The sequence below is a fragment of the Platalea leucorodia genome (assembly GCF_965183815.1).
Source record: "Platalea leucorodia genome assembly, chromosome: 4".
In the NCBI taxonomy this organism is placed as follows: Eukaryota; Metazoa; Chordata; class Aves; order Pelecaniformes; family Threskiornithidae; genus Platalea; species Platalea leucorodia.
Window position 1 is genome coordinate 4,612,103 of NC_138826.1, and position 22,833 is coordinate 4,634,935.

The 22,833-nt window shown below is 52.4% G+C and overlaps 1 protein-coding gene across 4 annotated transcripts in view; it reads left to right on the forward strand.

Moving 5' to 3' along the window:
- Positions 1 to 22,833, forward strand: part of FAM53B (family with sequence similarity 53 member B) — a 68,515-nt gene that overhangs the window by 10,795 nt on the left and 34,887 nt on the right. For 3 of the 4 annotated variants that reach the window (XR_014228126.1, XR_014228127.1, XM_082311287.1), the window contains exons 1-2: positions 1,328 to 1,406; positions 20,804 to 21,036. Coding sequence is in view for 2 of the 4 variants with exons in the window: in XM_082311287.1 (XP_082167413.1) it covers positions 20,968 to 21,036 (69 nt within the window). In the remaining 2 variants the exon portion in view is untranslated. Of the gene's footprint in view, positions 1 to 1,327; positions 1,407 to 20,803; positions 21,037 to 22,833 lie in introns of those variants that run through there. The other variant, XM_082311288.1, reaches the window with a different exon arrangement.

Below are 22,833 nucleotides of genomic sequence, written 5' to 3' on the forward strand. Positions count from 1 at the left end.
GCAAATACTGAGTGGGATGCGGGAGCTTGATGCAAAAGGTCGTTCACATCATCAAGCCCTTTTTCCTGGTCGTAGCCCACTCACACTGGCCGCTCCCGTCTAATTTTATATGTATCGAGTACGGAGCCGCTTCTGTTGAGATCAGTCCTTGCTGCGTTGGCGGGAGCTGCTCCCTTGGTTGAATTTTCTCCTGCTACTTCTGCTTACTTACCTCCTTTCCTCTTTATTACATTAAATACTGATAGTCTTCCTCGACATGTCTTTGGTCTCTTGGGCCGTGCACCAGCGGGGCAGGACATCCAGAGCCCCGCCGAGCTGCGGAGCTGAAGCTCCCTTCCCGTACTCGTCCCCGCTTGCCGCCCCCAGCCGCGTGCCCGCCCGGCCGGGCGGGTGAAATTTAGATGCTGAAGCCTCAGATTCGTTCCTGATGACATCTGCATCGTCTGCTTGCATATGTTCGAGATTAATGTTTAGGCTCTGTTTCTGTAATGAGTGCTAAATCTTCCTTTTAGCTGTCATGTCGTTTCCTCGTTCGCTAACGATGCTCGCTCTCGGAAGAAGCCTATGTGCGGTTCAGCTCAGATGGACGGGGAATGTTGTTATTGCTGGAGCAGGTCGCTTCGGAAGGCCATCGTCTGCGGAGCGAGGCCGAGCAGACCTGTCTTCGGGCGCTGCGGGGGACGCACGGCCACCTTCGCTCTGGCAGTATTTTGCTCCGCTCCTGTTCTGCCCGATGCCAAAAGAAACGCTGGGAAAATGGAGGGAAGTTAAGGAGTGGGATTTTTTCTTGCCGAATCCCACCGGCGGGCACCGCGGCGCGTCCCTGTCAGGCAGTAACGCCTCAGGGCTGCTTCGGGGCCGCCGGGGCCCGGCCCCCGCCGCCGGCCGCGCCAGCAGGAGTCACCCTCGGCCTCCGAACGGGCGGCGGGGCCGGGCCGGGCTGCGCGGCCTAACGCGGCGGGGGAGCAGCGCCGGGCCTCGCCCCCCCCCGCCGCCGGGCCCCGCTCGCCGCCTGCGCTCGCTGATTTTTGTTATTTTTAGGGATTCCCCCCCCCCCGCTCGCTGTGGGCGCGGGGTGACCCGGGGGATGCCCGCTCAGGGCGGCGGCCGGGGCTCTTCCCCCCCCCTTACCTCGCACCGGTGCGCGGGTCCCCGCCGCGCCCTCCGCAGCCGCCGGGGGCGGGGGGGCTCCGCTGGGCTCCGCAGGTGCGGAACGGGCCGGGCCGGGCCGGGCCCTGCCTCCGCCGGCCCCGCTCAGGAAGTGACAAGCGCATTTCCTCCTCCTTCCCTCCCTCCTTCCCTCCGCCCGCCCCGCCCGCAGCACGGCGGCGGCGGCGGCAGAGGGAGCGGCGGCTCGGAGCGGCCCCCCACAGCCGGCCCGGCCGGGCCGCGCCGCCGCCACCACGGTAAGGGCCCGGGCGGGACCGTGCGCGGAGCGGGGCCGCGCTGCGCTGCGCTGTCACTCGCGGCGTGTCCCTCGCGGCGTGTCCCTGCGTGGGGCGGGGGGGGTGGCGGACAAAGGGCGGCGGTGCGCCCTGCCCTGCCCTGCCCGGGGCACGGCGCGGGTGAGGGGGGCGGAGGGCGAGGGTGGCTCCAACCCCCCGACCGCGGGGGATCCTGGCCCAGCGGGCTGGCGGCTGCCCGCCTTTGTGCCGCGCTGCCCCGGCTCTCGACCCCGCAGGTCGCCCGGGGGAGCTGAGCGGTGCCGGGGCTCGGAGCACCCCGCTCCGGCGGGGTTCGGCCGCGGGGGGAGCCGCCCCCGGCGTCCGGAGGAGCAGCGGGGGTGGCTCCCGGCGTCTGCCCCGGCAGCGGCGTGGGCTCCGCGGGGCGATGCCGAGCGCTTGCCGCGGGGGAAAACCCTGCCGGGGCGAGCTCGGGTGGCCTGGCCCGCGGCCCGGGGGAAGGTCGCCTCTCCGAGGCTCGGTGTGCCTCCCCTCCTCAGGTTACCCTGCCTTCGCCGCTGTAATTTCCTCCTACGAATGGATCAACACGTGCTTTCCTTTCCCCGGGCCGAGAGCGATGCTTAACAGGGCTGAAACTTGGATGTTGGCGAGCTCGGTACCCAACCGCCCGGGCCGGGGGGCTGGCGGGGGGCAGCGGTGGACGTGGCCGAGCATCGCTGCAGAGATGCTCTCCGGCCCGTCCAAGGTCGTGGCACCCGCTTCCCACGCCACCCACTTCCCACGGCACCCGCTTCCCACGGCGCCCTGCCACGGTTTCGGCGCCCGGCACGTGCGAGCTCACCCGGCGCTCGCGGCGTCGAGGGAAGGGCGCAGGCCTGCGCTGCGGGGCTTTGCCAGCCGCCCCGCGTCCCCCCGCGGGGTCTCCGGTGCCGAGCTCGCTGTGCAAAGCACCCTGGCAGCAGAGTTGTCCCGGAAAGTCCGTGAGTCTCGTTTCTCCCCTCGCTGACGTCAGGTTGTTCAAATCGTACAGTACGTGAAGATTTCACGTATAGATGTACGCGAAGATTTCATGAATAAGGGTTTTCTCCTCGGTCGTTTTAAGATTTAATTTACTTGACGGAGAGCGAGTTTGCAACAGCACGGTGCCTGTCGCTGGGTAGTGCCGCCGTCTCGCTCCGCGCCGTGCGGTCTCCACAGACGCCGGTGTACCTTGGCAGCGCACCCCCTCCTTAGGAAATCCTCTGGAGTAAAAAGTAAGCATAATTTGTTATGAAATAGGCTGATAGACCAAACTTCAGTTTGCGATTGAAACCAGATGTGCATATTTTCCTTTTGAATCCTCAAACAATAATAAAAGTCTATTTTGACAGATTAAAAACTACTTGCGAGTTGCAGAGGTAGCAGTGTCTTGCAGTAATACTGTAAAAACACGCAGGGCTGTGAGCGTCTCTGCCCGTCTCTCGGCACTAGCAGGTATCTCCGAGCGCAGGGGGCTGCTGCTGCCTTCCCTCCGGTCACAGGGCTCGCGTAAGGTGCAGATTCCCTCAGCCTGCCTCCGACGCGGGCAGAAATATTTACTAGGGCTTGGCTGAGGGCTGGAAAAAGAAATAAAGAAACCCTAAAACAATGTAGGTAATGTTTCTAGAGAAAATATTTGGGGTGGGTCACGAAACAGATTAATTAGAGTGATAGTAAAAAAACCTGAATTTCAGAGTGGTTTGCTCTGTCCTTACCTGTCGTGGCTCACTGTAGGTTTGAAGAGAGCTGATTTATTTCTTCATTTTCAAAAATCCTTTGGAGCCTGAGGATGCTCGTGGTGGTGGGTGTGTTAGACACGGCTCCGGCGCGGCTGGGCTCAGGGGTGCAGGATTAGGGCTGTTCACCCCATGCTGGAGGCGCTTCTCTTAGGGAAGGACACAGCCTCCTCGCTTTCAAACGTGTGGGGAAAAACCCAACCAAAACAACCTGCTGTGGAATTTTTTCCTTCTCTCCACTTCAAAGGAGAGGACATCCCACCGAGCACGGCCACGCGTGCTAGTGGTTTTGCATCTGAATCCCTGGATCCAGACCTTCTCACTTCCAGGTTAAACCCAGAGGAGGGAGGGAAACTTGTGACTTCCAGCTCTGCACAGGGCCAAGGTCTCCAAGAACCGCTTCAGTTATAGAAAGCAGATGGCCTTCGGGAGGGAGAGCAGTAAGAGCTCAGGCTGTTGAATGCAAAACTTTGCATGCAAAATCAATTCAGTAGATAATTGATTTCTGTGAGTGAGATCCAGATTTTTACATACGGAGATCAAGCAGAGTGTGGGGCAGAGCCAGCACCGATGTAGGCTCATTTTCAGGTATGGATACCTGCGTGAATAAATACATGTGCCTAAGTATGCACACATGCAAATAGGTAAACATATACCAATATAAATCCCCAAATCTGCTTTGGTTAATTGTAATTTTTTTTTTTTTGGTATCAAAGACTTGCTTTACTTTCAGCAAAGGTATAGGTAGCACAAGACGTACAGCTCTGCTGAAACACCTGTATTTCTGTGCAGACCAGGCACGATGGACCATGGCCCGAAGGGGGATGGAGGGGAACAAGGTTTCTCCAATTTGTCCATTTTATTATTACTGGTCGACTTCTGATTTCTCAAATGTCAGCTGCGTGGTTTGAGGCTGTTCTTCCTTTTTCTTTCTTCCTTGTAATGTTGTGTAGAGTTTCTTTTCTTGATCTTCATCGTGATGGAGGTAGTTTGTGCTTTTCTTGTAAAATCCCAGGTAGAAAAGAGGACACCCGAGGTCAAAAGGGCTGATTTTCGTTCTGTTTCCTTCCCCCTCCCATATCACATGGTTTGTAGAATGATTTTGCTGGGAAATAGTCCTCATGAACATTAATCTGTGGCAGAGCAGACTTTGGACCAACGGGCTGGGGCAGGGCGAGGTGCCAGAGATGCTCATAGCTCTTCGGAGAGCTCAGCCTGGCGGGGCTGGGTCTCCTTCCCATGTCCCAGGGGAGGGAGAGGGGAAGCAGAGCCTTTGCACCAGGTCTGCCCTCACCAAAACTGGGGTTGAGAGAGTTGAAAATACCTCCAGAAAGACAAGCCCACATTTTATTCCCGTGGCCGTGGGGGACCAGGCCAGCAGAGGAGCTGGGGAGGTTGCTCCTCTGTAGCTCTTCAAGCAAGCTCTCTTCATGGCTTTTTATTTTTTTTTGCTCCTTTCTCTCCCAAAACAGGGAGGAAGAGGAAGCAAGCCTGCTGACTCGGGGAAACAGAACAAAAAAAAAAAAAAAAAAAAAAGGAGGTCTAACGGGTAGCAGAGGGCTGTGACTATTAGCGGTCTCACGTGCCTGGTCCGATGCGGTGGTGGAGCGAGGCAGTGATAGCCGTTTCTTGGCAGCCTCCTCCGGCACGCCGTGGTTTGCGTTGCAGGGGTCCCCGCGGGGCCGTGCAAAAATATCACCAAAACAACAGCTCCTCCAGCGCGTCTGCTCCCCGGAGAGCTAAATATAGACTAATCGGGCGAAGAGAAGGGAATTTTCCACCATGCTACTCATCTGCGCCTGCGAGCCTGCTGGGTCACGAAGCCTGGTGGGCTGCTCCCTGCCCGAGCCCGCTCCCCGCCGACCCCGACGGCACAAGTGCCACCGCTCTCTTTAGAGATGAGACCTTCCATAAATTCCTCGAAAGCAGTCAGGGCAGGGGCAGACCTGAGCCCTGAGCTCTGGTTCTGCACTCGAGTATCCCTATGAACAGTGGCTGTGTTATAATTACGAAAAAGGACTTTTCCAAGGTCACGCTACGTGTCCGCAGTCGCAGCCTGGCTGCCCACAAGCCAGCTATTTGCTTAGAGCAGCAATGCAGAACGTGGCTCTGGTACAGTGAACCGGAGAGCAGATCCTCGGGCTGTTTTGTTTTTCCAAACTTTTACAAGTTGGCTGCCTTTAGAGAGACAAAAATTCCCAGGCAAGAGCTTATTTCTGAAGCCCCGCCAAGCTGGTGCGAGCTCTGATAGTACAAGCTGTGGATGCGTGAGCCTTTAGTCATCAACAGGTGAAGTAGGTATTGAAAATTAAAAAGTGTCAGCATGCAATTAATTTACAGCCAGAATTTCTCCTGGCTTCAGGTGGTTGATCCATGAGTTATGAAGCCTATGACGTTAGATATGTAAGATACAGCATCTTACGCATCTGACACGTGCTATGTAAGATAAATAAGATTTGCTACGTTAGAAGTTTCTGTTGAAAGGCGCAGAAGGGGGAAGCTGCGTTAGACTGACCTGGAGGAGCACCGAAGCCTGCACGAAGCACGGCTGCTCCTGGCACCGCAGGCTGGGGGTCCCCGCACAGGCAGGTGGGGGGTATCCAGGCGAGTTTGGCTCTGTAATCGCCATATTTGAGTAATATTTTAAGAACTGGTTGAGTGAGTGCAAAAAATCTGTTCTGGTGCATTGAGTTTCTATACCTTCCCCCTAAAAAAAGTGCCCAAGGGAGACTTGGTCATGGTTTTTGCTTTTAGAGGATTAAATATAGCAGCATCATTGGTGTCACTCCTCTGTAGTCCATTTGAAGCATCTCTTGGGCTATATCATTCCCTGTATTCATGGATCCTGGCCATAGCTTTTGCTTTCAGCAGCCAGAGTTCAGGGCTTGTGCTGTGCGGTAGGTATAGGACCGTAGTGAAAGAAGAGTTTTATTTTGTGGCTGTTTTGTGCTTATATATTGTTACGTCTCCTAGGGTTTGTAAAAAACGAAATCTGGCAAACTTTGATCCGGCAGCTGGAAAACCTGCTCTCCCTCTCTCTGCTCAAAAGCAGCCCTCGAAAGGAAGGACCAAAAATGCTCTTGATGGCAGAGGAGAAGCGGGGCTTGGTGGTGGTGGTGCCGAACCGTGCTGCTGTCAAGGTGCACCACCAACTTGCTTTGGTCTCAGCGGCCGGTCTGGACTTGGCGGGGTTAAGAGATGCACCCCTCATCCTGCTCCTAAATCTGAGGTCTCCTCAGGGATGAGTTAAAGCATGTTATGCACTTACTCTCATTTAAGAAATTTCTTTTTTGTCCTTTTCCCCACGATGACTCGCAGTGACCCGAGACGAGCCTTCGTGCTCCTCTGCCTCAGTTGTACAACTGCCTTCATCGCTATTCTGCACCGCTGGGAGACATTAGGGAAGGAAAACAGCATTAATGAAGACAGCTAGTCTTGTCTCTGGTTAGGATAGCCTAGCAGCGTGGTTAGGCCAGATGGCGGTAGCAATTTCTTGTTTCAGGTGATGTGGGAAAGTCACAATAACTGTGAGTTTTTTATTTGTGTGCTTACCTTAACGTTACCCAAAATAGCCTCCTGGTGTGCTGGGTAATAGTTGTCGATGCTACAAAATTACTTCAAGTATATGTATTATTAACTCTGTTATCGCATGCTTTTTTTGTCCCAGCCATTACAAATGAATATTGTATAATATTTTTGAAAGGACAAGTTTTAATACTATTAACTAGATGCCAAAAGCTACAATTGTGTGCCAAAGCTGACAATCCGTTACAATTATGAAGATACAGAAAGCATTAAAAATATCCACATTTGCTTTTGTAGCCTCTCTGTTAACTCAGAAAAAGATTATCTCTTTATTGAGCTATCAGTTGTGTTATAATTGAAATACAAAGCGATGGATGGTACTTCTCGGAGCAAAAGCATCGTGGTTAATGAAGATTTACAGTTACCGATAGCTTAATTTAGAAACTATCGCCCACGTTTTCGGTTGCGCGTGGTTTACGTTGTTGGTAGATTACTTTTCTCGTGGAGGTTTCGGGTGAATTGTTAAGTATTTTAAACTTTATTTAAAAGAAATCCAGCTCCCGGGTGTGACGGATCGTGCTGTTGATGCCCTCCTTGTGCCTGTCCCTTGCGTACCCCCACCATACACCGTGAAGGTGGCAGGTTAAGAAAGAGCCGTGTTAGAGCCGAAACAGGCTGTGGAAGGGCTGGTGTGTCAGCCCGCCCTCCTGGTCCTTGCACAAGCCATCCTGGGGACCGTGCTGGGACACGGGGGTGCAGCAGCTCGCTCGAGGCATAGGGCAGTGGGCCAGGAGAGCCGCGCTCCTGGAGACTGCTCTGCATAGCACCAGTTTTAGTAATCTTCCAAATTAATTCTTGCTGGAGCACATCTTTTAGAAAAGCCATCCAGTGCAGAGATAAAAAGGTAGCGAGGATTGAGAATCCACTGTGGTCATTTATTATGCCGTTAATTTATTGCAATGATTATTGTCCATGCTGTTCGGGAAAAAATTGCACTTTCCCCTTACTCTGAACCTGCATAATTTCGACTTCCCACAGTGCTGGGTGGTGTTACACCACCGCTCTGCTCCCTCTGAAGGATGTGCTCGGCATCTCCTTCCCTCTCTCAAGGTGACCAGGTCGTTCCTGAGCAGTTACCACTCCACGTTCCCCCAGTCTTGCCCTGTACCCGTGTCTTCAAGTCCCTCGGTTACTTCTGGGGTCTTCTCCAGACCTCGATGGGACGTGGCAGAAGGCTCCAGGTCCCCGTAGTGGTCGTGGAGTGCAGAGCACAGAGGCAATACCGTCTCTTCTGGAGATCTCCAATTTATCCAGCCCACGGTCGTATCTCCTACATGCTTTGGTAATCCACTGTGCAGTGCAGGAGCCTGGAGCCATGCCCCTGCCTTTGAGGTGAGTGTCTTTTAAGCAATTTATTTTATTAAGGCGTATCTTAGCGTCTCAGTTAAAAACTGTGCTGGTTGCTTCTCTCCGTTCTGTATTGTCAGGTTGCTCTTCTCCGTTATTTAGTGCTCTGCCAGTCTTGAGTCACTGATTTTGCTGTTTCTTTCCCAATTACTGCCAGAAATATTGCATAGCATAAGGTGAAAGTCTAGTTTCTGTTGAAGCCAGTATTGCCAGTTTATTTGCAGGTCTATTTGAGATGTGTCAGTTAAATAGTTATTGACAACTGTCATCCATTTCTGCGTGCTTTAATGAAGTCCGGTTCTACCGATGCTCCCTTTTACCGGCACAAAGACGTCAAGTGAGTTGAGAGCTCTTTTCTCGCTGTTGTTAATTGTGCTGTTAATTGGGCTTCCTGACTCTCTCGTCCTTGGTCTGAAACCTGAGCCTTGCAGGGCTCCTGTTGTCGAGGCCATCGGGTTTACCGCGCTGGCTCATGCCTGTCCTCTGGGAGCATCGGCGGTGATGGCTCAGAAGACTTTTTGGCACGATCTTGTAGAAGTTGAAGGTGTACATTATTTGGAGCTGTTGTTTAAGGAAGATCTATATTTAGTGCCTGCTGTTTAGTATTATCCCAGGTTACTCTTGACAAATGTGACTGTATCATTTTGCTTTCTCCTTTGGACGGCGTTAAAGTATATATTGACCATTTCTCCCTTTTCTGCATCGTGAGTGATGTTCCTGCCGTTCTTTCTGACTGCGGAGCGTTGTTGTCAGTGGGACTTCTTGTTATCCTTAATGTCTATAAAAAACCCGTATCTTGTTTTCTAACAGCGCCTGATGTTTAACTTGCAGTCTTATGCGTTTTAAGGTGGTGTCATTATTTTAAAGGACTTCATAATGTTTTACAAATTCTAGGATTCATTAATTCCTTCACTCATTAATGTAGCAAGTCGATGCGTATTTTTGTATGTGATGAAGGTGCACGTTTTTGCTGCCCTGTTTGTACTGGGCAATCATTCATGTTTGTGCACTGACAAAATACCTGGCACGATTCCCTTCCCGATAGCCTGCTGGCAGCTTTGGAGCCGGCATGGGATGCGGCATTGAGGTCAGTTCTCCTCGGGATGCCATTTCGGGAGGGGGCTTCATGGTTCACACCACGCTGGTGCCGGGGCCGACCCCTCTGTCCTTGAGCTTCCCAATTCCACAGCACAGAGGAATCTGCTTCTTCTCCTGATTTTCACCAGTGGGGTGGGAGGAAGAGGGATGTATGGAGAGTATCCAGAGATGGAGACTCTTGGGGTGGAAAATGAAAAAAAAAATATTTTTTTTTTTTTTTCCCTTTTACTGCATGTTCACACTGTCATAAATGAGCTCGAGGAAGGCTGGGCAGGACGGTGTTTCTGCCAGCCCAAGTAAAAGCAAGGACTGTTTTCATTTCCACTTTTTTTTTTTCTTCCCTTTTTTTCTTCTCATCTCCGAGACAGGCTGTGAAATCTGGGCTTTTCTGGGTGCCAAGCTATAGTGGGGCTCCTCCTGCCCCGCTCCAGCTGCGTGGAAATTAGGCATCTCCAGGGGATGAAGCATCGCAATGCCAGGAAAATTGTCCTTCTGCGGGCGTTACTTCTCCAGCCGGGCGATCGCCTGGTGGGGTACTTCGCTTTGGGGCAGCGAGAGCCGGCTCGCTGGAGCTGCACCCCGGGCTCGCTGGAGCTGCACCCCAGGCTCGCAGCAGCTCCGGGGTAAATGTTTTGCTGCCCAGCCCTCGGGGAGCCCCTAAGGGAGCCAAACCTGCAGGAGGTTTGGGCTCTACGTGCTGCTGACACCTCGCAGGAGCTGAGAGCGTGTTACAGCAACAGATTCTGTATTATTCCAGCCTCGCAAGCATCTCCCTACGATATTAAAAACACCAGCTGAAACCCAAGTGCAAACTCTCAATGAATGACTCTGTGGAAACGCTGTTGGGCGCGTTTCGGTGCAGCTTTGGCTTTCATTTAAATGGGTAAACAGGTGAGTGGGTGTTTGCTTTGACTTCTTCCTCGTAGCAAAAGACTTCCTTTGAGGGGAGGTGAAGCCTCCAATACTATTCCCCATCGCAGCATTAGACCATTCTGCCCGCGGCTTGGTGTTGGCGATGCCTTCGCTGCGTGCCTTTGCCCTGTGCTGCCCGGCTTGCCCAGCAGCAGTGGGAAACCCCCGATTTTGCCAAGTATCAGGGATGCCTTGTGCCCAGGGCTCTGCTCGCGGGTATGAATAACCCTCGCAGAGCCTGGTTTCTCCATTCGGATGTGGTGTGATCATCTCACCCAGCTGGGATGCTGCTGTAGGACATCCTTGGCTTTTGAAGGCATCTCCCCCTGCTTGTCCCACACTCTTAAGCTCTGTTCCCCTCAAAGCTTCCCAAAATCACCTCCAGCTTTGGCTGCACCAGGTTTATGTGTTGGAAATAGCCTTGCTGTGCAGCGGGCAGGAGCTGGGTGGTTGCAACCTGTCGTCTCCTTACCCTGCTGAATGAGGAAGAGCCCCCTCTCCTCCCCACACATTCCCCCATCTCCACCAGAGCTATCAAAACCGGCTCCTTGGCAGCCCATGCACGTAGGAACTGTCTTCTGGTAACAGATTGTTATGTATTTAATGAACCTGAAGAAAACAAGAAATTTGAAGGCTGCGGGGCGATACAAGTTTGCTGTTCAGTCTGCCAAATTCACACTAATTCAGACAACTCACAGATGTTTGGCTCCTTTTTTGTTAGAGAGATTTATGTAAGATGCAGGGCTTGGAAATTTATTCCCAGCGTGCCGGAGAGATGGAGGTGGCAGCGTGGGCAAAGGTTTCCCGGCGCCGGAGGACTCCTTCCCTCCTTCCGCAGCCGCGCCGCTGCAGTACCTTCCTCTTGCCAATGTTGATGGCAACGAATGGACAAACAGCAGGGAAACGTGCCTTTCAGTCGCTAGGAGGATTAATAAAGGCTCTAGGTTCATCTTTCAGGAGCCGAGGAGCTCTTTGAAAGCTATTTCTCAGCTGAGGAATGAAACCACAGGGATTGCCCAAGAGCAGAAGTACTTTGGTCTAATGCAAACAGTGGTCTCGTAGGGTTTGCAGGCGACGGCGGGCACATGTGGTACCCTGTGTGGGCACAGAGACTGTCTGCTGAAAGCATTTGAAACTCTTAAAATGTTGCCTGCCTGGATAATTTCAATTTTTGGAAGGTCCGAAGTGATCATTTTGCTGGGCTTCATGTGAGAGTTCTGCAATCTTAGGGTATTTATCCATAAAGGGGAAGCGGTAGGAGATGATGCGAAGTCTGGCAATCGATGCATACATCCAGTATTTCCCTGCTTTAAATTCAGGTATTTCTTTAGGGGCCGTCAGCCTCTACCGATTCTCCAGCTCAGCCTTGAAAAAGGGAGAAATCTGACTTGCGAGCTCTATCCAGATCTGGTCTGAGAGCGATGATGGTGTTCTGGCGCTTGGCAAGCTTTCCTCAATTACACTGCGAGATGTGCCAGATCTTGCTCGTACTTGGCCCACGTGGTGGGTTTTTTGGTGGTCGCCGATGAGTTGAAAGCGTTACGGTCAGCGTTACAGTCAGCGTTGCAGCACTGAGCCCGTTTTGCAGCTGCAAGGCGTGCTGCTCGCAGAGACCCCAAGAGCTCTGGAGCAAAGAGGCCTGGGCTGGCCAAGAAGCCCCCCTAACCCTTGGAGTGTTATTATCTGGCTGTAAGTAGGTGGACGTCGTGTTATAGAGGTAGGTATTAAGATGCGTTTATGCGCTATTTGAAATTGTTTATTCTTGAGAAGCGAGTCTGTAAAAATGGCATGGTGGGGCTGTGTTTACTGTCTCTGTCTCAGACATTTCAGCTTGCATATGGGAAAAGACTATAAGGAAGAAACCAGAATTGTTTTTTATGTCTGTTTACTAGAGCAGCACGCTCCAAGCGGTAATTAAAAGTAAACCTGGACTCTGCTGACTTGTTCAGCATCCCTAGTTGTTGAGGTGAAGCAGCCAAAGCAATTCTCAATTCAGCAATTCCTCAGCTTTTGGGAGCGTGGCCAACACTCACAGTGTCTCACAGACCATTGCAAATTCTTGTAATAAATCTCACAATTGAGGAAAGAAAAAGTAGAAAGGTGAGATGGTTCGTTGGATCAGCAGGCTCGACTGCTGCTGCCGCTTCCACCGCTCTTCTCCAGAGACAACCCTTGGTCTAATATTTCCAATATTCCTTGGAAATAGTACTCGAAATTAGCAGTAGTCCCCTAATGAGCGGATTAGGCAATGATTACAGGTTTGCTCAAAGAGAACGTGCCATTTCTACAGGTGTTTTTCAGACTAAAACTGTGCCGTAGGATATGTCTAAATATCGGCGCCGTGCAGAAATATTGGCAGTGTCTATCCCCAAGCCAGCACGGCTGCTGGGAGGGCTGCATTCGTGTGAGGCTCCCCTGGGACCGGTCCTGCTGGGGCTCGTGGGGCTGAGCTCTGCCACAGCAGGTCTGGGCTAAGCCGGTCTCGGCGTTGCTCCATGGCAGAGCGATGTGCTGGGGATGCACCCTCAAGCTGGAGCAGCTCATCAACCTATACACATGGCCAGCTAAGGAGTGATCCCTTTGAAGGTCTGATGCTGGGCCTCCGTGAAAATTTATGTGTAGGCTGGATGTGCAATCAAGAGATATTGAAGACCCCACGTTAGTGCTCTGAATGGGTACGCTCTTCTCTTTAACTACCGTGCATGAGTTTTCGTGCAGCGAGCTGGGTCCTGTGTAGTCATTTCGTACGTCCAATTGGCACCTCTCCGCTGGAGCCCAGCACTCTCCTCGTTTGCACCTCTCGCTTGCCGGTTGCTGTTTTGCAATAACTAACTTTGCTCTCTTCTTTTCCTTTTCAGTTGCCAGGGAGGAAAAGGCAAAGTCACTGCCAGCACCATTTTCTTCAAGCTAAGATGTTGAGACAAAGCACCTCTGCCCTGTCCTTTCAGTCCCTTTCCACTGCTCGTGTGTAAGGGAGTCTTTCCCCTGCCACTCCTATTCCCTAAGAGCACGGGGGCAATAAACCTGATGTGTTTTACTCAACTAGATGGTGTGTAATTTTCCTTAATTGCTCTTATTTCTTTTCAGTGCGAGCTTGCATACAGACAAGGTTCAACCCAAACATGCAGGTCTGGGTGTGAGCTTGGACTTCAGGCTCTCCCTAGAGGCCGGGGGTGTTTGGACGTGCGGTTTGGGGCTCAGGGTGCTGGGGACCTGCTGCCTTGCGCGACTTTGGCGTCGGGTTGAGGCGGTACTCAAGCACTTGGAGCCAGGGTTTGAATTGAAGTAATAGATTTTTATTTGCTTAGTAATTAGTTTATGGTTGTGGGCAGGACCCCGGTACATCCGTTGTTCCTGGTAGCGAGGGTTAACCTCAGACCTCCGTAAGCCGGGTTGCACGTGGTCATCCACGGTGGCTGCACATTGTATTTTCTGTTCCTAACGCGGCCCCTCAAGACGGGCCCTGTTGTGGTAAACCTCGGGCTCCTTCTGGCTGTGGATTTTGTTAGCATGGCTGTAGAGGTCGGCTCCGTCCAAGCTGTCCTGCGCTGGCAGCTCTGCGGCATGCGCGAGCACTGGGCTGTGTCGGTGAGAGCCTCCGTTCCTACGTGAAGCTGTTGGTTGTAAGCAACAAGGTGATGTGGTTCTCGAAGCCGTGCAGACCTACGGAGCGACGCTCATCTTAAACACAATCCGTTACTGCTTTCCCCTGTGCTATGCCGGCCGTTAAAAATGTTACGTGTAGGCAAGTCTTTTCCTTATTAATTAATGCTGAAAGTGTGTCTTTATCTTGTTGGCTCTGGAAAAGACTAGTCTAGCTGCAAGCAGCAGGCAGAGGAGGACGTTTCTTCCTTTTCTTTGGCTGGTAATTTCTGAGTACCTGGAGCTTGAGTCCTTGCCAGGCAGGAGTTGGGCAGGAGGGGAGCGCTGTGCAGGACGCGTGGTCTCCTGCACCAGAGCCCTCCTCCGGTCTCTCGGCAGGACCGTGCCTGCCCTTCCAGGAGCTGGGGAAGACCCTGTGGACCAGGAGGAGATGATTGCAGGCTCTGGGTGAGACGAGGCAGTGCTGCAGCCTATCTCTGCCAAAGGCTGGGCAGCCTGGGGCAGCTCTTTCCTCTTGAAAGAGTCCCAGGGGACGATCCTGACGTGGTTGCATCCATGGAAATTTTGTCCTTTGAAGTCATGTGTGCAGACTCATGATCCTGTTTATTCAGGACTTGTCCACGGGGCATTGTCGGAGGGTAAAGACTTCTTCTCGGGCCTTGAATGGCATCTTTCACGTTTATTGGAGGTTTTTACCCCCTAAATAAAATCAATATTCACTAATGACATGGAAGAGTGAGACGCTGAGCAAGACTACTCGAGAAAAGGGTGCAGAAGGCAAATTATTGCCTGAGTGAGGAAATGAGCCTGCATTTAGCTACATGCAAATGATAGGCTTCAAGGATTTTTCCCAAATTCATAATGCAATAAATCAACAAATTGAAGATGAACCTCTTGGTGTTCTCTAAAGCACTGATGGTGAGAGAGGCTGTGCAATGAGATTCAACGTAGCCCCAAATCCCTCTTAAGAAGCGGAAGGATGGGGAGGGGGACATGATTTTTAGTTTGGATAAAAATTGCAACGTGATGCTCTGTAGAAAGCTGTAAACCCCACAATTTCCAGTTGCAGTAACCAGTTTTGGCTGTTTCCCCCAATTCCTTGTCAGTCACCTGTAGTGTTTGGAGAGCGTTGCAGACAACACCAAGTTGGGTGGAAGTGTTGATCTGCTGGAGGGTAGGAAGGCCCTACAGAGGGACCTGGCCAGGCTGGATCGATGGGCCGGGGCCAACTGCATGAGATTCAACAAGGCTCAGTGCTGGGTCCTGCACTTTGGTCACCACAACCCCATGCAACGCTACAGGCGTGGGGAGGAGCGGCTGGAGAGCTGCCTGGTGGAAAAGGGCCTGGGGGTGCTGGTTGACAGCCGCTGAACATGAGCCAGCAGTATGCCCAGGTGGCCAAGAGGGCCAATGGCATCCTGGCTCGTATCAGGAATGGTGTGGCCAGCAGGAGCAGGGAGGCGATGGTGCCCCTGTGCTGGGCACTGGTGAGGCCGCCCCTCGAGTGCTGTGCTCAGCGCTGGGCCCCGCACCCCAAGGCGGCCATGGAGGGGCTGGAGCGTGGCCAGAGCAGGGCAGCGAGGCTGGGGCAGGGGCTGGAGCACAAGGCTGGGGAGGGGCGGCTGGGGGAGCTGGGGGGGCTCAGCCTGGAGAAGAGGAGGCTGAGGGGAGCCCTCATCGCTCTCTGCAACGGCCTGAAAGGAGGCTGGAGCCGGGGGGGTCGGTCTCTGCTCCCCAGGAACAAGCGATGGGACGAGAGGGAACGGCCTCAAGCTGCGCCAGGGCAGGGTTGGGTTGGATATTAGGAAAAATGTCTTCACCAAAAGGGCTGTCAGGCACTGGCCCAGGCTGCCCAGGGCAGGGGCTGAGTCCCCATCCCTGGAGGGATTTAAAAGCCGGGGAGATGGGGTGCTTAGGTGCATGGTTTAGTGGTGGGCTTGGCAGTGCTGGGTTAACGGTTGGACTCGATGATCTTAAGGGTCTTTTCCAACCTTAACGATTCTATGAGAGGGGTTGGCCAGCTGTGGTGTGCTCGCACCCTGGGCTCCGTAGCAGTCTGTCTGCACGGAGAAATCGGAATCTGCATAGCAGGAGGGGAATTTCTGTTAAATTGGTGAGAGGGGGAAGGCACTTCAGCCTTAGAAATGTGCTCAGAGTTTGGCCTTGAGGGATTAGGTTTGGTTCTTCAAACGTGTGGGTCTAAACTCTGTTAAATACGCTCTGCAGTTCCAGCGGCTCTTCGCTCAGCCCGTCATTTTCCGCTTGGAGGAGGCAAGGTTGGCGTTTTCCACCATCAAGCTGCATTTATTGCCTTTCTTCTCAGAGAGCTCTTTGTATCAAACTGCTGCCTCTGTCCTTGCTCTTATTCACTGCTCCCTTGGTGGCATTTGCAACTTCTGAACTGGCGTTACTGAACCCTCATGCCCTGGGATAAACCTTGGCGCAGCGGCTGCCAGAAGATGCTGAGCTGGGAGATGTGCCTTGCTCCACCCTTGCTTCCCCAAGCCTCTTGTGCCTTTGCATAGCATCAGCGTTGGCTCTCCAGAGCCATACAGCCAGAGTTTGCGGTGTGGCGATGGGAATGTTTTTTTGCTGAGCCAAAGCGTGCTCTCGGTTGCACCGTAGCGTTTTGGAACGGCGCTGCTGGTGGCGATGGAGCCCAGTGCGCAGCTACGCCGAGGATGAAGGCTGGGCTTGGGTGTTTGTCCTTCCTCCTCTTTCACAGAGTTTGGGAGGGGTTTGGAAGTGGCTGGAAATCCTCTGCCTGGAGAGGGACGGGCAGCTCTCGGTTTCATTCAGAAAGTAAAGGTCAGGAATCCTTCCCTCTTGCAGGGGTTTAAGAAAACTTTCTGTGCAGTCAAAACCGGTGCCCGAGTATTTCTTCAGGCACAGCGCAGGGAACGGTGCTGGGGCATGGGCTCGGAAGCGGGGTCCTGCATGGGTCGTGGCTTTTTCACTGAAGGCTTTGAGCGACATTAAAAATTCAGCAGGAGCGGGTAATTTATATTCCGAGAGCGATCCCACTGTGCTGCTTGCAAGGTGTATCAGTATGCAAAATACGGCTCCGGCTCCTCGTTCCCGTGTGCCCTTTCTGCTTGTAAATAGGTTTTATGTCAGTGTGTGTGTCTGGAGATGGATTATTTGAGCTGGATGGGGGCTGAATGTTTTCTGTACAGGGGGTGGTGGCCCCACAGCAGGTGGAAATCTGTGTGATGCAGGACCTCAGTTGTCTTCAGAAAGAGTACTGGTGGGGGTCAGAGGTATGGGTGTGCGATATTGGTTGCTGTTAAGACTCTCTTCAGCCATGTCAGAGCATCTGACAGTTTGCTAAATCCAAAGGTCCCTTCGATGCATTTAATTGTAGCAGGTGAATGGGATACGGCTATGACTCAACAACTGCACGGTGCTTGGATCATCTGACTTACTCTTTTTGCAGTGCAATTTTTTTCCAAGCCCAACACTTAGTTGCTCTGATACTGTCCAGAAAGCAGCTCTAAGAGAAGCTTCTTTCCACCTCCGCAACTGCAAAGATCACAGAGGCTTTGGCTCAGTCTGTATTTTGAAGCAATACCCACAGAAAAAGCACGGTTTGCTAAAATTCGGGGGTTTCCATGCACTAGTGCTGCTCGTGGGTGCTCCATGCAGCTCAGGAGATTGTGTCGATCCCAGTGGCCATGGCCCAAGTCTAAACTTAACCTTGACGGAGGGATGAAGATAGTTCCTTTATCTGATTGCAAATGAGGAAATGCATGTCTTAAAATAATTAATGGTCCCCGAAGAGTATCTTTTTATTAGCATGTATGTGTGTGAAAGCCTCCAGTCTATAAATACACAGTAGTTTCCTCCTCAGAGTCAATAGAGAGAACATCTCTGGTCTGCAGGAGCGTTTCTGTCCCACAGCACTTGTTTGCATCGGGAGGACGTGACGGGGCAGGACCGCGCTGGGTCACGCCGTGCGTCAGGAGCCCGGTGAAGCAGGATGAGGAGCCAAAGATCACATTTCACTGGAAAGTTTTCCTTTTTATTGCAATTGCTTGGTGGGGATGATTTCAAAACCCAACCAAGCGGTAGCTAAAACAAAAAAAGCCCACACCCAAAAGCGCGTCTCGGACCCGACGGCGGGTGATGTTAGCTGCCAGCTTGCAGCGTGGCCAGCGGTTTGCTGCGTTATCGTTAGGGTTGTGTTCGTTGCAGGAGATGCAGTGGAGCAGGGAGGTGCGAGGTGGTATGCGCTGCCGCCTGTCCGGCTCGGGCAGGGAGCGTCTGCCTGTACTTGCCGCTGTTCCTGCCTGCTGGCTGCCGCACGCCTGGGTGTGTATAGGAGTCTGCTGCAGCAACATTAATCATTACCTTAGGGAAAGATAATTATTCGTGAAGAAATCATAGCCTGTTAACGAGGAACAGTGCTTAACTGCTTTCATGCTGCTCTGAACGCTTGTTTGATCTTTGCTTCCCATGCTGCCGCCGTGCTGGCCATGGCCCCAGAGTCCAGCCCCATGGCAAGCATCGCTATCTCTGCGTCGGAATCAGGCACAACCGAGACCGTGGCAGATAAAAATATAAACCTCGAGTGTTTTTAGTCCCCGTCCTGTGCTTCAGCCATCCGTGGTATGGTGCAGAGGAGCACAAGGGCACTGCCAGCTCTGCCCTGGGGGCCTCCCCAGCACTGGGGGAAGGCTGGAGCCTCCCAAAGAGTCTCCTGCTCCTCATCCTTGGTGGGGCTTTAAACCTTTACACCTGGCTTAGCTCCCCTGGCTCGGAGGCACGCACTGGGGTCTAAGCGCCTCTCATCCACTGGGCTGCTGTGTGTGTGCTGGTCTCTGGGAGGCTGCTAGCACCCCAAGATTGGCAGGAGGGGATTTTTCCTTGGGGAATAGGAGCTCTGCTCTGGCAGATCCAGCTTGGACATCGGCAAGGGCAGCCGCTGCCCTGCTCCCCGTCTCCGGCTCAACCACGGTAGCTGGTGGGGCTAAAATTGCAGGGAGAGCACTCACAAGAAGGAAAAGGAGATGAGCCAGCAAGGATGAGGTGCTGTGCAGCTGCCAGCGGTGCTGCGTGCATGCTGCTGGGGACCCATACCGGTGCTGGGGGTCTTGCTGTGAAACACTGGAGGCTTCGGCAGAGAGCATACCACCAGTGTTGCTTATTTTCCCCTGTATCGCTGTTTCCATGTTATTTGGTCCTCGCTTCCGCACATCTTCAGTTTGTCCCCCTCTGTCCCCTGTTACGTGCTGACGCTGGCAGCACTTTTTGGGGACCATCCCCTCCTCTTGTGTTTGTTCAGAGCCTGGTGTAAGCAGCCATCCCTCCTGAACAGGACCTCTAGGTTTTGCTGCGTACCAGTATATTTGATGCAAGGATTGTCAAAATGCAGAAATGTAAAACTCCCATGGAGCTTTAATGGCCATACAGCACCACTTTCTGCTTGCTCCTGGAAAACAGCTTGATGTCCCCAAGCTGGCCCCAGCCCAGGGCTCCAGAAGCCTCCTGAGCATAACTTTGGGGGTCCGTGTGCTCTAACAGAGGTGTCTGAGCGGCCTCCAGGATCACCTGGGGGGCTGCAGCCCCGGGGTGATGGGGGCACGTTGCTGTCTTAGTCAACTGGTCCTCCAGCCATCCCGTCCTCCCTTATGCCACGCTTTCCTCGCACGAACCCAGGCAATCCATAGTACAAATACGTGATCTGGGCTCAGCAAATTATGTGTCATTTTGATGGTCTGAAATGCTTTACTTTTCTATTTGACGGTTTCCATTTGGTCATTGGGTTGCCCAGTAAATTGTATATTATAAGCCCACCAATGTCCCATAAGAAGCTGGAGACTGTACCATGTGCCCTTAGGAACAGTAAATCTTTGGAAAATGTATTGATTCCTAATCCCGGTTTTGCACTCTGGATGAACTTTGTCCTCACAAAATAATACAAGGTGATTTTTCTTTATCAGCCAGCTGGCCTTCAAATGAGCTACTCATAACACCCGTCGCAAGCTCTAATCCAAGTAAACATGGAAAAGATGATTTACGAGCTGGGAAGAGAAGCCGTATCAGTTCGTAATGAGGTTTAATACTTAGCGGCATATTCTCAAATATTGTCGTTAAGTATTGCAATTGGGTTTTGACTGCACGTTACGAGATCAGTGTTTTATGCTCTTCGGATCATGGAAATGGTGGTTTTGTTTGTTTGCATTAACTGCAAGGCAGCAAAACAGCGAAACAGGATTAGAGGAGTGATTTGGGGAAAACACTGATTTCTATAATCAGATTTGAATTGCAATCTGTCTGCTTTTACACAGGAGTAAGTTTATCGGAGAGGATGCCAGGAGGTGAGGCAGAGCTGAGCAACTGCTTGTGGCCGGGTGTGTGCGGTGCTGTATGAGCCGGCTGGCAGCTTGGTTTTTAATATGCGCTCCTCATTGTGCAGCCTTTAGCTTTTCCTACCTAAAACTACCTAAGAAATAGGTAAGGATCAAGAGGTGTAGTGTGGCCCTTAGGATTTCAGGGCAGGGAGCTCTCTCCTTCCTTGCAGGCAACTCTTTGCCTTGGCTTTTCCCCAAAGGGCTCTTCGTGGGTTGGGAATCAGGGAGTAACTGGGGTGGGATAGGGGCATCCAGGGGATTTCGCAGCCTTAATGATGCTGGAGGGGCTTTTTCTGCCAGACATCGGCGGCCAGTTGGTCTGGGGGCAAGGGCTTCTGTGAGATCAACCCTAGGGCTTTAATGAGCCCTTCAGTCAAAGCCTCGGTATCTTTGATATAGGGATATGAGTTCCCTTTTTCAAAGGGAGAATTCAGAGGAAACTGTATTTATGTATGTATGTATGTATGTATTTATTTGCCTGAAATACTTCTGAAATACTTCTGTCCCTCCGGATTGCCTTGTGTACCTTACGTGCTTCCAACAGCTCGTGCAAGTGCCCGTCCCATGAAACACCTCTGTGCTGGTGGGGTGCGGAGGAATACCAACAATATTTAAGAGTCTAAATTAAATACTCCCTTGGAGTGTTTTTCAGGCAGCACTCGTCCCTTGCCCAGCACATCCACCCTCGTCCCGCCATCTCCCCAGGCAAGTCCCTTAAATCTGTTCCTCTCTCTCTCTGTGCATACAGGGAGTTTTCCGTGCTCGGAGGCTGTTCCTGTGCATCCCCCAAGGAGCCGGCAGGGCCGAGCCTTTCCCGGAGGAACATGCACTGAAAGAGGACCTTCACCAGACCACGGCTGCCGGTGCCCTTCGCCTGGGCCCTGATGGACTCCGAGGCAGGACTGCATTACCATGGTGATGATCTTAACCAAAACTCGGGAAAACAAAGGTGCTGACTCTGTAACATGCAGGACTGAGCTGGTAAGCTTCGTGAAATCTTCATTCAAAACTCTTTTGCTGCCGAGAGCTTTGCTGTAACTTTATTATAAGGGGTTTTTGTGCTGCAGGGCTGGATCTTTAGATGGTTTATATCACTGATTTCTACCGAGCTGCATTAATATCAAGGAGTAGGCGATTAGTAAATGATTGGAGTGCTGTGGCTTTTGCATATGTGAATTTCAGTAAGCACGCAATGGAATAAACAGTGGAAAAAAATAAAATCAACGCCGTGAATAACACAGGCGAGAAGTTGCTTCACCAACAGCGAACAGATGCTCATCATTAATAGGAGGCTGAGCAAGTGGGGAGCAGGATTAAGTGGGGAGCAGTGCTGTGGTACTTAACAGTCTCGCTGGCAGCCTGGAGGGATGCAAATCCAACCACGCTGAATGAGCAAGGAACAAAAAAAAAAAAAACCCAAACAAACAAATTAGGGGCAGCAAACAGCCTAAATGATGCTGGAAGGGGCGAGCGAGGCTGTGGGGCTGAGCGTACCGACGGCAGTGGGAAATGAGGGGCAGCGCGTTGTCTGGGGGCAGTGTCGGAGCAAGCGAGGGTGGGTAGCAGAGGCGGGAGGAGGAGGTGCAGGATGATGGAGAGCCATCTGAGAAAGCCCAGAGCAAGGCTGGTCATGGACATCTGCTCCTCTGTCCTCCAGGAGAGATGGTCATGGTCTGAGAAGAAATTAGACTGAAAAGCTATTCCTCGCAGGGTGTGCTGAGAGCCTGAGATAAGGGCGTGCAGGAACACGGCAGGAAGCATCTGGCAGGATTAGCCATAAATGGGCATTTTGAGCATATAAGAAATAGAAATGCCTGAGTTTGCTGAGGATGATGAACTGCCCGGCCGGGCTTCCCAGGCAGATAGCGCAGCGTGCCGGGGCAAAGGCGGGCTGCCCTGGCAGTATGTGGCAAAGTAGAAGGCGAGCAAGCCACAGGCAGCGTTAAATCCTGCCTTAAAAGGGTGAAATTTGGGAAGGAAGAATATTGATATATTAGAAGAATATCCTTGCTTTAGTGTTGGCTCCTGCCGGGAAGGCAGCATCTCCCGCGGCTGCTGCTTGGGGCAGCGAGGTGGGAGCCTGAGCATCCGACGCCGGCTGTGGCCCAGGAGGTGTGTGGGTTAGGTGGAGGGGAACTTGCTGCAGAGAGGCAGATGAGAAATGGTTTCTTCTACTGCTGCTGGAAGGGATGGGCACCCGAGCTGTCCGATGGCAGGCAGCGGAGGTGTGGAGCTGTAACGCAAAACTTTGCCCTTGCGTGTTTGCCGGGTGCCTCCCGCAGCTCTGGGGTTGGGTCGATAGTGCAGTGATAGTCCTGGTTACACAAGTCGAATTGCCAGGTTGTCTGAGCTGTTAAATTGGGGCAGGTGTTCGCAAGAAGTCTGATCCACCAAAGAAAGCAAGAGTTTTTCTGTTGACTTCATGGGAAAGGCCAAAAAGCAAAACCTAAAGGAAATAAATGTCCGAGCAGCGGGACAGTATCACCTACCAATGTCCGATGGGCTTGTTTGGTTCAGTTCCCAGTTTGGTGTTAAGATGAAACTCTTCCAAAATGTTAATTATACTCAATATGAGACATATGTCGTCTAAATTCCACATTTGCAGGCAGTAGCTGGTTTCTGGGGCTGGCACATGGATGGGCACGGGCACAACCGCTGCCTTCTCTGGGGCTTGTCCGACTTCCATCGCTGCTCCACTTTGGCCGCTCTTTGGAGACAGACGCCTGTCCTCGCTGTCTCCTGATTAATTCTACCTGTTGCTTCATAAGGTGGGGCTCG